We start from the raw sequence: 13,227 nt of genomic DNA on the forward strand, positions 1-13,227 counted from the left end.
AGACCCCTGGGGACATGTGCGTGCCACACACACGCACACACACACACACACACACACACACACACACACACACACACACGTGTGGGACCATGATGTGTGTAGCTTGGTTGGGCAAGGCCACTCTGGAGACTCAACTCCATAATCCTGTGGAAAGACACAAGCGAAGCTCCTCCCAGTTGTAAGGAGGGGGATCTGGTCCCTTCCAAAGGATCTCTCCATCGTACTAGGATTGGCGGGGTGGGGGTGGTGTGGGGGGGGGTGTAATTTTGGTGTGTGCCAATGGAGGGAGATAGGAAGATGTCTGGAGTTTTTTTTTTTTTTTTTTTGGATTTGTTTTTTTCGAGACAGGGTTTCTCTGTGTAGCCCTGGCTGTGCTGGAGCTCACTCTGTAGACCAGGCTGGCCTCGAACTCAGAAATCCACCTGCCTCTGCCTCCCAGAGTGCTGGGATTATAGGCGTGCACCACCACTGCCCGGCTTTTTTTTTTTTTTTTTTTTTTGATGTCTGGAGTTTTTACAGACATTAAATATGTTTAGGGTAGTCAGAGCCATCACTAATTGTACATTAGGGGGATAGGCGGTTGTCTTTTGTTTTAGGAGCCGGGTCTTTAAAGTCTCAAGTGTTCTACTATTCGTTGGCCCTGGGGGTTGTGGGAAATTCTCGTATGATGGGCAATTTCCCAGTGTGTGCAAAAGGTTTTGAATTGAGTATTAGTAAAGGCAGGGCCATTGTCAGTATTTATCTGTGGAGGAATGCCCACCATGGCAAAGGTAGAGAGCATATGGTGAACCAACCTTTTTGAGTTTTCTCCTGTTTGGGCTGTAGCCCATGTGAAATGCAAGTACGTATATATGGTGACAAAAATATATTTCTGTCTGCCGAATTGGGGAATATGGGAGACATCAATTTGCCATAAGGCATTGGACTTAAGGTCTCGGAGATTGGTACCCATCCTTTGCAAAGCTGGGGTGGTAATGAGGGACACACAAGAGGAGCCTGTCTTTATTATCCTTTGGAGTTGAGCAGGAGGGATGTGAGGGAAGCAGGCATGAAGCCCCTTTAGGTGTGTGTATGTGTGCGTGAGTGAAACTGATCTGCTTGTTCTATGGAGGAATGTCCCTGTTGAGGCAGTTTGATCAGCGAGTGCATTTCCCTCGGCTATGGGACCTTGGCAGGGGACTGTGAGATCGGACATGCTGGATATAGATGGTGGAGTCTCTTCCCTGTATGAGAGTGGAGACCTGTAAAAGTAGAGGGGAAAGTGGGTTGGCGTATAGTTTGATGAAGTATCTTGATAACCACGGGAGCAAATTGACAGCATATATACTGTCTGAAAAGAGGTTAAGGGAGCCCTTGACTTCTTTTAGAGCTAGAAGATAGCATATAATTCTTTATATTGGGGGTCCACAGGATTATGGAGTCGAGTCTCCAGGAGTGGCCTTGTGCAACCAAGCTACACACATCATGGCCCCGCACACACAAGCAAACCACCACATGGGTGTTGTCCTTCCTTTCAACACACACACACACACACACACACACACACACACGCACACGCACACGCACACGCACGCGCACACATGAACAAACCACCACATGGGTGCTGTCCTTCCTTTCAACATACTCAACCCTTCTGCAGCATGACACACGCATGCGCGTGCGCACACACAAACAGGCATGCACAAACACAGGTACTCGCACACACACACACACGCGCACACACACACACACACACACACACACACACACGCGCGCGCGCGCGCGCACACACAACTATGTCTGGAAGAGATGGTGCCTATTCTCAAGCACCGCATCACCAGCTCATACCTCTCCTACCATGTGGCCAGAGGAAAATGACATAGATACAGAGTCCACGAAGGTTGTCGAAGGAGATGCACCAAGCTAGATGTAGAGGTGTACAGTGAAATGACAGGTAAGTGGAAAGCCCCCATAATGGGAAAAGCATGGACACAGATGCCGGGCATGTGCATAGAAGGGATTATTTAGTCTAACACTGTTTGAATAATTTCATGGTAATAAGTCTCTACTCTTGGCACTAGAGAGATGGCTCAGTGGCTTGAAGCATGTGTTGTTCTTACAGAGGACCTGGTTCAACTCCCAGCACCCACATGGCAGCTCACAACTATGTGTAACTTCCTTCTTCTGACCTCTATGAGCAACAAGTATGCATATGGTATACATGCATAGGTGTGGGCAAAATATTCATACACATAAAATGAAAATAAAATAAATCTAAAAAGAAACCTAAGAAAGAATATTTAAGCCAGGTTCTGAGAGCCAGCTAAGGACTAGGGCAGACACAGACGCATGTGCCATGGGCGCCCAGCCTGACACTGCCATGCAAGAGGCTTCTCAGAGGACGCACAAGTCAGGTCTTGAAAGAGCTGGTATCCAGATTCGATGGTAAGGGCAGCAGCCCTGGCAGTTGAGACTTAGAAGCAAACTAGAGAGAGAAAGAGACATGAGGGTAGGGATAGGAGGCTAGCGGCCTACCCCAGTCAGCTAGTATCCCTCCAGAAGATAGAGAGCCCCTGAAAATGAGTCCCAAGGTGTAGCACGAGGGGGCCTATATCAGGGGAGAGAGAATGTATGCTCTTATGAGGGAGTGGTAGGAGTTCCAATCCTCACCTGGAGGGTGAACGCTCTCTGTGGGCCTGGAATTGGCAGCTTCAGTGCAAGTGCTGGTGCGGACAGACACATGGCCTCCTTCTCTGCAGACAGGGCAGCTGGAGACTAAAAGAGTCAGAAATATCCCTGAGCTCCACCTAAACACTACAGGGGTAACATTAGGGAAAGTAAGTCACCCAGAGGTAAGGGTCTAAGGTGAGGCTGGGCCTGTTCCCAAGGCATGTCCACCTACTCTGGAAGGCAGAAAGCACAAGGGAATGCTACAAGAATCCCCACCTGACAGATGAGGGGGCTGACATCAGGGGACCAGTTCTGGTGTAGCTATTTCCTCTGAGTGCCATCTCGCCATCATGGAGCAGAGACTGCTGTGGTGACCTACAGAATATGTTGGCCCCACGTCATGGCAATGAAATAAGAAAAACAATACAGTGATAGTTGGGTCTACAGTACCAAAAATGGAGCTCCTAACATTCCCTCAGTGAAGCTGGAAGAGGGAGGTTACTAGACTCTCTCTCGCCTACATTCCAGACAACACTCCCTCCCATCGCCAGGCTTAAGGAATGGCCTTGGTCTTAAGGAATGGGTTAGAGAACTAAGAGGCAGAAGCGTGACTGAGGGTGGGACTCCAGTCACAGTGCATATGCTCTGTCACCCACGGTGGGGTGGGGCTTCCCAGTGCAGTGCTTTTGAATATACACTCTGCTCATGCTCCTCAGTAACCCAGACTGGACTTAGATGGAATCACTTCTTCGATCTGTTGTACCCTGCATGAAGTAAACGGGCACTTCTTTTTTGCCTCCCAGAAAAAGTCTTAACAGTCTACTCAAGGTCTCTATGAGTGGCAGGCAGGTCTGAGGAACATGGCCTACAAGATACAACAAATGGTGTGTCTAAGCTTCTCACACTAATAAGACACCATCCACACACAAGGGCCTCCCAACGAGGCAGGGTAGGACAGGCAAGACGGTCCATAGGCCTCACCTGGACGGACAGAGACATGGGCAAAAGACGAGAATCCTTCCGAGGGCGACCTTTCTTCTTCTTTTCTACCGTCTCTACCTCAAGTTCAAGTTTGCGCTTAGACAGTGAAGAGGGCTTGGCCAGGTGGACCTTCTCATCACTGTCACTACTGCTCTCCAGCTCCCGGGACCTCAGCTCCTTGACGAGGTTCTGCTCTTTCAACCTGAAATCAAAGACATCTGTAACTCTATCCACAAAGCCATTCATTCCATGATTTTCTCTCTCTTTTTTTTTAAGATTTTTATTTATTTTGTTTTATGTGTATGGGTGTTTTGCCTACATGTGTATCTATGTATCATGTGTGTGCCTAGTGTCCTCCAGGTCAGCAGAGGGTGCCAGACACCCTGGAACTGGAGTTAACAGCTGTAAGAAGCCATCCTGTGGGTGCTGGGAATTGAGCATAGGCCCTGTGCAATAACAACAAGAGCTCTCAACCCCAGGCCATCTCTCTAACCCTACACTTTAAAAAGTCCACTCTTCTCAAGAGTTATAAACAGTATAAAGAGAGGGCTTCTGGTTTCTGCTCCAACAATGAGCTTGATAGGTGATGTTAAATAACAACAGACAGCTGGAAAAACTGAAAGTGTCAGTTATGGTATGTGGTGACACTGAGGATGGGCAAGCTAGTGGCAGATGGGTTCCCACACATTCAGTTTTTACTTCCAAGGACCCTGCTAGATTTTCAGTCAAAGATGGCGAAAACTCCCCATGGCTTAAGGGAAAGCAACCAGTTAGAAACATGGCCTTCCATTCTCCAAAGCAACGTCTGCCCTCAGAAATAGTACTCTACCAGGGCCCTTGCCCTTTGTCAGTAGAATAAGCAAGTACCCATCTCCAGAGCCCTCTAGTGACTGCCTCCCATACTAAGGAACTTGTTTAAAGAAGGATCCATAATCCCATGGGACTATACTAGGGGTGCTGGTGCAGTAACAAAGGGAAGAGAGAATCACAGGATTATAGAAGAAGCACACAAGTCAGGCAGCTGCCCACTGGACAGACAGGCAAAGAGGCTCTAAGGAGATTCAAGTACTTTTTACTTAACCATTTCAGAAGACTGAGTTCCTGCCTCTTTTCTTTCTTCAAGATAAAATCTCAGAGGGCCTTTTCTTCAACAGTCGGAACTCTTTGTAGAGATCTTAGAGTGTGAGGCACAGCTCCGATGTCAGGAAGCAAACAGTTTTCCTTTCTTTGTCTTAACTATTCAATTCCCTGAAATAGCCCCCAAAAGCCAATTCTGGGGGGGAAAAGTGAACCAAACCTACCACTAAACATAAAGAACATCTGATTTTCAAGACAAAGGTAGATTCCATCTCAGGGTCTTGCACTAATGAATCTGTCTAGACGCAGTCATTAAAAGTCTCCCAACCAAAATAAGTCTAGGACCAGATGGTTTCGTACAGAATTCTATCAGACCTTCAAAGAAGACTTGATGCCAATACTCCTCAAACTATCGCACAAAATAGAAACAGAAGGAACAAAACCCAATTTATTCTATGAAGCCACAGTTACTCTGATACCTAAACCACACAAAGACTCAACAATGTATGAGAACTTCAAACCAATTTCCCTTATGAATATCGATGCAAAAATACTCAATAAAATTCTTGCCAACCAAATCCAAGAACACATCAAAACAATCATTCACCGTGATCAAGTAGGTTTCATCCCAGGGATGCAGGGATGGTTCAATACATGAAAATCCATCAGTGTAATCCACTATATAAACAAACTCAAAAAAAAAAAATCACATGATCATCTCATTAGATGCTGAAAAAGCCTTCAATAAAATACAACATCCCTTCATGTTAAAAATCTTGGATTGCCGGGCAGTGGTGGCGCACACCTTTAATCCTAGCACTTGAGAGGCAGAGGCAGGTGGATTTCTGAGTTCAAAGCCAGCCTGGTCTACAGAGTGAGTTCCAGGACAGCCAGGGCTACACAGAGAAACCCTGTCTGAAAAAAACAAAAACAACCAAAAAAAAAAAAAAAGTCTTGGATTGATCAGGAATTCAAAGCACATACTTAAACATAATAGAACCAACATACAAATTAAATGGAGAGAAACCAAAATCTGGCACAAGGCTGCCCACTCTCTCCCTATTTATTCAATATAGTACTAGAAGATCTAAAAGAGATACAAATCAGAAAGGAAGAAGTCAACGTGTCTACCCTTTGTGGATGATAAGATAGCATACATAAGTGACCCCAAAAATTCTACCAAAGATCTCCTACAGCTAACAAAAACTTCAGCAAAGTGGCTGGATAGAAAACTAACTCAAACAAATCAGTAGCCTTTCTCTATAAAGGATAAATGAGCTGAAAAAGAAATTAAGAAAAGAACACCCTTCACAATAGTCACAAATAATATAAAGTATCTTGGTATTTAACTCTAACCAAGCAAGTGAAAGAAGACAAGAACTTCAAGTCTCTGATGAAAGTTCCCAGCAACAGGATGAGAAACAGTCACCACCTATCTTAGAAAATAAAAACTAAGTGAAGTTCCTACCTGTGAACTTGCTAGGCATGTTTGGGTTGAATGGCATATTAGGTCTCAAACCCAGGACAAATGGCTGAGTACCCATTAACAATCAAAGCAGATCTGGCTGCCAGGTTCTCCCAGCATCCCTCAGTCCTCCTGGCTGGCACATCCCACCCCCTGCCCTGAACTGCTCCAGCCCAGATAGTGGGCTGGGCTTCCCTCCCCACAGCTGCCCTTCTCTGTATAATGTAGCCATATTGGGTACTTGCCAGTCTTTTACCTTCAGGCCTCTTGGCGGCTGCCTAGTTCCCCTCTCCCTTCCCATCCCCGTCTCTCTCACATGGCTCAGGATCATGTCCACTCTGAACTCTCGCAGATGCTCTACCTACCTCTAGTTATGCTTTTAGCTACAGTAAACTTCCTCCTCCACCATACCTAGAAGCAGCCATGTCCTTTCCTTTTTATTTTTTTCATCCATCTGGTACCAAACCCCACCTGGGGACAAACTGCTGGATGGGGCACCCATTGACATGGCGCATCCTGTTTTCAAGAAGACACTGTCATATCAGATGACGTTTGCTTCGTTCTTGCTCGTACACAGAAGAAAGCTTTCCAGCTCACTAGAGGCCACTCTAGCACAATCCAGTGAGAACACTCCAACTCGGAGCCCAAGTAAGTCTTTCCTCTCTTAAAAAGCAACCCCCAAAGCTGGGCGATGGTGGCGCTCACCTGTAATCCCAACACTCTGGGAGGCAGAGGCAGGTGGATTTCTGAGTTCGAGGCCAGCCTGGTCTACAGAGTGAGTTCCAGGACAGCCAGGGCTACACAGAGAAACCCTGTCTCAAAAAAACCAAATCCAAACAAACAAACAAACAAACAAAAAAACAAAAACAAAAACAAAAAAAAGCACCCCCCCCATCAAAAACTTATCTCACTTATAATAGAAAAAGACATTACCCTTCCTACTGAACTTCTTGGGTAAATGGAAATACTTAAAGTATTAAAAAAAACAAACAAACAAAACCACAAGAGCTGTGGCTTCAGCAACTTCCGGCTGAGCAGAAGTATTGCTTGAATCTAGGCATATGGAACCAACCTGGAAAATAAAGTCACATGTCACCTAAAACAAACAATATACATTCTAGGAATCCAAAGTACACATATACTGTGGTACACATACACAGAGAACTGTGATGCCAGCCTTTAAGAGGCAAGACAAGGAGTTCCAGGCCAGCTAAATCCCATTCCAGAAGACAAAAAAGAAAGTAACTATTTTCTCAAGATAAAAACAAGAGGGCTGGAGAGATCAATCAGTAATAGTAATTTCCTACTTACTATGCAAGTAGGAAAACCTGGGTTCCCTGGGGCAATAGCTCAGAATGTAAGAGTGCTTTGTGTGTAAGCACAAGACCTGATTTGAATCCTCAGAAGCCACATAAGATGCCCAGCACTGGGGAAGGAGAAAGGATTTGAAAACAGATCCTGAGAGCTCTCTGGTCAGTCAGCCTATCCAAAACAATGTGTAAAAGAGGATTCTTCAGGATTCCAATGGAGACTGAAGACAGGCAGTTCTCAAGAGTCCTCCTGGACTCTAGCACCAGACCTCCAATCTAATGGACAGAGCTACTAGATTCTTGGCATGAGACAGACATGGTGACACACAGCCATACCCACTCATTGCATCAGTTCTGCTCCTTCAGAGAATCCTGAGTACAGCAAGTAAAGGAATCCTATTTGATAGCAAAGGGCAGTGGAAAGCCTCATCAACAGAAGGGATTATTAGGAATACAGTATCAGAATTTAAAGAGAAATGAGCATTCACTCAGACCTATGACAAACTAATAAAAATGGCCAATGGAATACACAAGATGTTTGCACACTGTGAAAATGCCAAATTATAAGCATAAAATTCCATGCCAAAAGCATTAAAAATATTTTCAATATACTCATAGCAGAAAATTCACCATACTTCAAGTGATACCTAAAGATACAGGAGACATAGACACCAAACAGACAAGAACAGAAAAGAATATCCCACACCACATTATAATTGAAACACTAAGTACAGAGATGACAGAAAGTATACTAAAAGCTGGAAAGGAGGAGTACCTAGTCACATATAAATGCAGGCAGGCCCACATTTATAACAAAATATCTTAACAGAGGAACAAAAGATACTTTAACAGAAAATTTAAATGACAGAAGGTCTTGGAAAGATGTTTTCCAGTTCTAAAAGAAAAGCATACCAACCAAGACTACTATATCCAACTAAACTGCCACAACTAAAGGAGAAAGAAAAACTTTTCATGATAAAAGCTTAAGGAATTTATAAGCACTAAGCCCTTATAGCATCCTTCTACAAGAGGATACTAGAAGGAATTCTGCAAACTAAAGAAGATGATAAATACATCCAAAAAGCTGTAGAAAAACAATTAATGAAGCTAAAGCAGTAGTCAAGAAAAACAGGATTAGGAAAACATCAAATACTACAAAGTCAGCAAAATAATAAGAATTAACACAGACCTTTTGATAATAACTGAGTATTAATTAATGGTCTCAATTCCCAAAAAGATACAGACAAACACACTGGGCCCAAAACAGGACCCACGTACTCACTACCTCCGAGACACACACATCATCGCTACCTTGGAGTGAAAGGATTAAAAAAGGTGAATCCAAAAAATGGAGCTAGACAACACAAGGCATCACTCCTCTAACATCTGACAAAACAGACGTCAAAGGAGACCTAGTCAGAAGCGATGAAGCAATTTCTTCATACTGATTAGAGATACGAGCTATCAAGAGGACATTACAATTTAAGGCATGAACACCAAAACAGGTGTACTCAATAACCTGAAAGCCCAGATTATTCTGACAAGAACGCTGACTTGATTAATAACACCTGTAGAAGCTTCAGGTAAGAAAATCCACACACCAAACCCACTGGTATCTACCATTTCAAGACCATAGAACTGAACTTCAGATGCAACCTACCATACCCAAAGTCCCCCTACTTTTCTACCCTAAAAACCCCAAGACCCCCACGCCATGTGTGCAGTCTCCACTTCAGCTGTTCTGAATAAGGAACAATTCAGCTTTTGCAGATGCCTCTATCCTTTATGCATCAATCCCAATCTAACAAAGGTTACCAAGACAGATCATCCAGACCATAAACAAGCACAGTAAAAACTCACAGAGAAACACCAAAACTAAATGATGTTGTTAAGTTTCAAACCCCAGACAAGTGGCTAAAGTGCCTATTTAACACTATCAAAGCAGACCCGGCATTCAGGTTCTTCACCCAGCATCTCTTGGTCCCTATCTGTTACAGCCAACATACCCCACCCTCTTACCCTGAATTCTGCAGCCCAGGGGCTGGGCTACCCTTCCCCTAGAGGTTCATAAATAATCCAGACATTTCGGTTACCTGCCTCTTTTTGTACCTCTGGCCTCCTGGCTGCAGCACCTGGTTCCCCTCTCTCTTTTCCCCTCTCCCTATACCCACAAGGCTCAGGGTCCGGACCACTCTGGGCTCTCCCAGAAGTGTCTGCCTCTGGCTATGCTCTCCCACATCCACATAATAAACTTTCTCCTCCACCACACCAAGGAGCAGTCTTTTTTATTTCTTTTTTTCATTCAGACATCGTGGATCAAATGTTCCTAAAAACATCTACAGAATCTTCCACACCAACACCACTGTGATGTTTAATTTTAACTGTCTTGATCATATAGCATGAGAGCACGTTGGTAGGAGGCAGTCTCAACTGTATGGGCTATTATTGTGTGTGTTGGGGGTGGGGGGCAGCATTCCCTAGGCACTGAGTATGAGAGAAGAAACGCTAGCAGAGAGCAAGCAAAGATATGCAGGTTTCTTCTCTTTCTGCTCTGGACTGTGAATGTGCTAACTTAATCTCCCGCCTTGACTTTACTTCAGGAATGGACTGTAACTTAGAGTTACAGTAAGTCAAGTAAACTTTCTCCCCTAAGTTGCTTCCTCAGAGCATTTGTTCCAGCATAAAAATAAAGCAAGTGTAGAGTGCACATTCTTCTCAGCTTCGTCTGAAGTGTTTGCGAAACAGACCATGAGCTGGGACAAAAAGTAAAGTTTGGTAAATATAAAAAAACTGAAACCTCTTTTATCCTGATCTGACCACAAACAGATAAATCGAGAAATCAAGAAACTACAAAAATACAAACTCGTTGAAATTAACAAAATTATTAAGTGACAAATAAGTCCATAAAAAAATCATAAATTTTAATGAAAATGAAATCACAGGAAACCAAAACCTATAACAGTACTTCGTAGAGGAAAGTTTATAGCAACAAGTACCTACATTATAAAAAATAAAAGAAACCTCAAATGAAAAACAATGTACCTCAGGGCTTGGGGGGAAAAAACAAACCGAGCATGAGCAAATTCCCAAATCAGCAGACAGAAATAATATCATCATAGCAGTAAGTAATGAAAAGAAAATTAAAAAAAAAAAAAAAACTAAACTAAAACAAGAGTTGGTTCTTTGAAAAGACAAACAAGACTGACAAACCCTCAGCTAAACCAACAAGAGAACACCCAATCAGTGAGAGGGAGGAGGACAGGGAGCCATGACAACAGATGCCAATGAAATCCAGAAAGGCACTAGGATATAAACTGGAAAATCTCAAAGAAATAGATGGGTTTCTAGATACTTAAGCCAAGATGAGACAAATAATTTAAACAGATCAATGATAAGCAATGGTATTAAAGCAATAATAAAAAAGAAAAACCTCCCAACTAATAATGAAAGTCTAGGACCAGAGAAATTTTCACAATTTTGCACAATTACACCAGACATGGGGCTAACAATTTGGATCAACAGGTTAAAAAGTACTTGCCACCAATCCTGAAATCCTGAATCCAATCCCCTGGCACTCACAGGATACAGGAGAATCTATCCCTGAATTTTACATGTATAAGGAGGTATACACATGTCCATACATACTAACATACATACTACACTAAATAAATCAATCACTATAATAAATGACTTACTAAACTACTTGAGACTCAACATCACCCTTGTCAGCTATCAAGAAACAAATAATAAAATAAAATGGAGAGAATATAAAAAAAAAAAAGTAACCCTTTTTTAACTGTTTGTGAAGTGTAAACCGGCACAACCACTATGAAAATCAGTAAACTACCACATAACTCAGATATACAACTCTTGGGCACAGACGGAAAGGACCATGGTAAGGCTTACACAATCATGTTTACTTATGCTCTGTGATAAAAAGAGATCAACCTGGATATCCAAGGACACATGAATCCTGTTTCATATATACAATGGCATTTTATGCAGCTGTAAAGAAAAATGAAATTACAACTAGAAAATGGAACTAGAAAATAGTATATATTAAGTGAAGCAAGGCAGTAACCACTTCTCTCTCAAATGCAGATCCTAGCTTTTAATTTTTCTGTATCTGTATTCATGTGAGAATGAGTGTGGAGTCTAAGAAAGACCATGAAAGGAGAAAGAAAAGGTATAAGAATAGGAGGAGGGAAGTACAATCACTGTGACTGTATGATGAATGAATGTAGAAGAGGGAGACTAGGAGGCAAAATGTCACGATGAAAGCAGAGATGGAAAAGAAGAAGTGTGGGACCAATCAAAATTAAGGGTGTGTGAAAAAGCCCCGAGGAGACCTGATGCTTGGTGAGCTAATGAAGCTTTACAAAGAAGAGTGAATGGAGGTGCCAGGCAAGAGTAGATGAACCTGGTCCCAGAAGCCACCAGTTATTAAACAAAGTCTTCGTGTCAGGACGACTTCCTTACAAGACATTGTGTAGGGAGCCTGGAGAGCCCCAGAACAATAAGCAATTGCCAGTGAGGTGGACTGCCCACCACAGCTAACCGGCGAAGTCCTAGGCCAAAGCTACCACAAGCTTTGCAGACATGGAAAAGTCGAGCTAGACCTGGAATGGCCCTGGTTTCCTTGCTGGCTAGTCCCCACAGTACCAGGAGGCACTGCACAGGGAGATGGGCCAAGCGTCACCAACAGTCCTGGTAAACTGCGACCCTCCGTGCTGCAGTAAACTGACTGACCAAGCAGGCTGTGCCCACTGGTACAACAGAGGCAAGCCTGTCATGGCTGTTTTTTCTTTTTTCCACCCTTTCACAACAGATTTTATTGGTCGAGGAACAGAGTATATAGACATTCCAATTCTTATCACATGAACCCAAAAAGAGCCATATATTGTCTTCACAGACGCAAACTCTCAAGAGTCCCATTGGGTTCATGGATGCAAATGAAGAGCTACTACACACTGGTTTTCTTTGAACTTATTCCAGGGATGTTCCCGCCTCACACTTGGCAAGTTCCCCTAAGACCTCTCATAACCAAATGCTCATAATCCTCACTTCCACCAATTCAGTTTTATGCCACACAGAACATACCCAAAATTTCCATCTTTCACAGCACATTATCACAACTGTTAGGAAAGTGGACTGCCATGACCACAGACATCACAGTTCTGACAGGGCAAGGACCAAGGACTGGCTTTCTTACAAAATGGTTCTACAAGAACACGGGACCAGATAGAACTGAAAGTATTCCAGACACGAATGCACGACTGAGACTCCAAATTGCTATTTAGTATGCTTTGTATTGTAGGACCTGGCTTCTTCGTCTCCGTCAGAGGCTGGACTCTGGTTTTCCGTCTCCCCACTTCCTGCAGGCAGATCTGTAGCTTGCTGCTCAGACACTTCAGCCCCTTCGCCCTTCACTCCCCTCTTCCCTTTACCTGCACTTTTTTTGTCTGATGCTTTATCCTTTCCCAAGGCCTTTTTCGGCTTTGCGTCCACCTTGACAGGGGCAGGTTTAACCAACAGCCTCTCGGAGTGGCGCTTGGGCACTGTGGCGCTTGGGCGCTGTGGCGGTGAGGAGTGGAAGACGTGTGCAACGATGCCAGAACTGTCACAGAGCTGCACTGCCTAGCTGCCACCACACAAACTGCTGAGACCCGTCGCAGGGGCAGTGGGAGAACCCCTATTATGTTTCTTATCAGAACTGTGGCCCACTCACCAAGAAGAAACTCCTGA

At 43.8% G+C, this 13,227-nt stretch overlaps 1 protein-coding gene across 3 annotated transcripts in view; it reads right to left on the bottom strand.

Annotated features, from left to right (window-relative positions):
* Positions 1-13,227, bottom strand: part of LOC127666361 (protein HIRA) — an 85,109-nt gene that overhangs the window by 19,489 nt on the left and 52,393 nt on the right. For all 3 annotated transcript variants that reach the window (XM_052159238.1, XM_052159239.1, XM_052159240.1), the window contains 2 exons: positions 3,631-3,832; positions 2,650-2,754 (listed from right to left, as the gene is read on the bottom strand). In XM_052159238.1, coding sequence (XP_052015198.1) covers positions 2,650-2,754; positions 3,631-3,832 — 307 coding nt within the window. The remainder of the gene's footprint in view (positions 1-2,649; positions 2,755-3,630; positions 3,833-13,227) is intronic.

The sequence above is a fragment of the Apodemus sylvaticus genome, chromosome 15 (assembly GCF_947179515.1).
Source record: "Apodemus sylvaticus chromosome 15, mApoSyl1.1, whole genome shotgun sequence".
NCBI lineage: Eukaryota > Metazoa > Chordata > Mammalia > Rodentia > Muridae > Apodemus > Apodemus sylvaticus.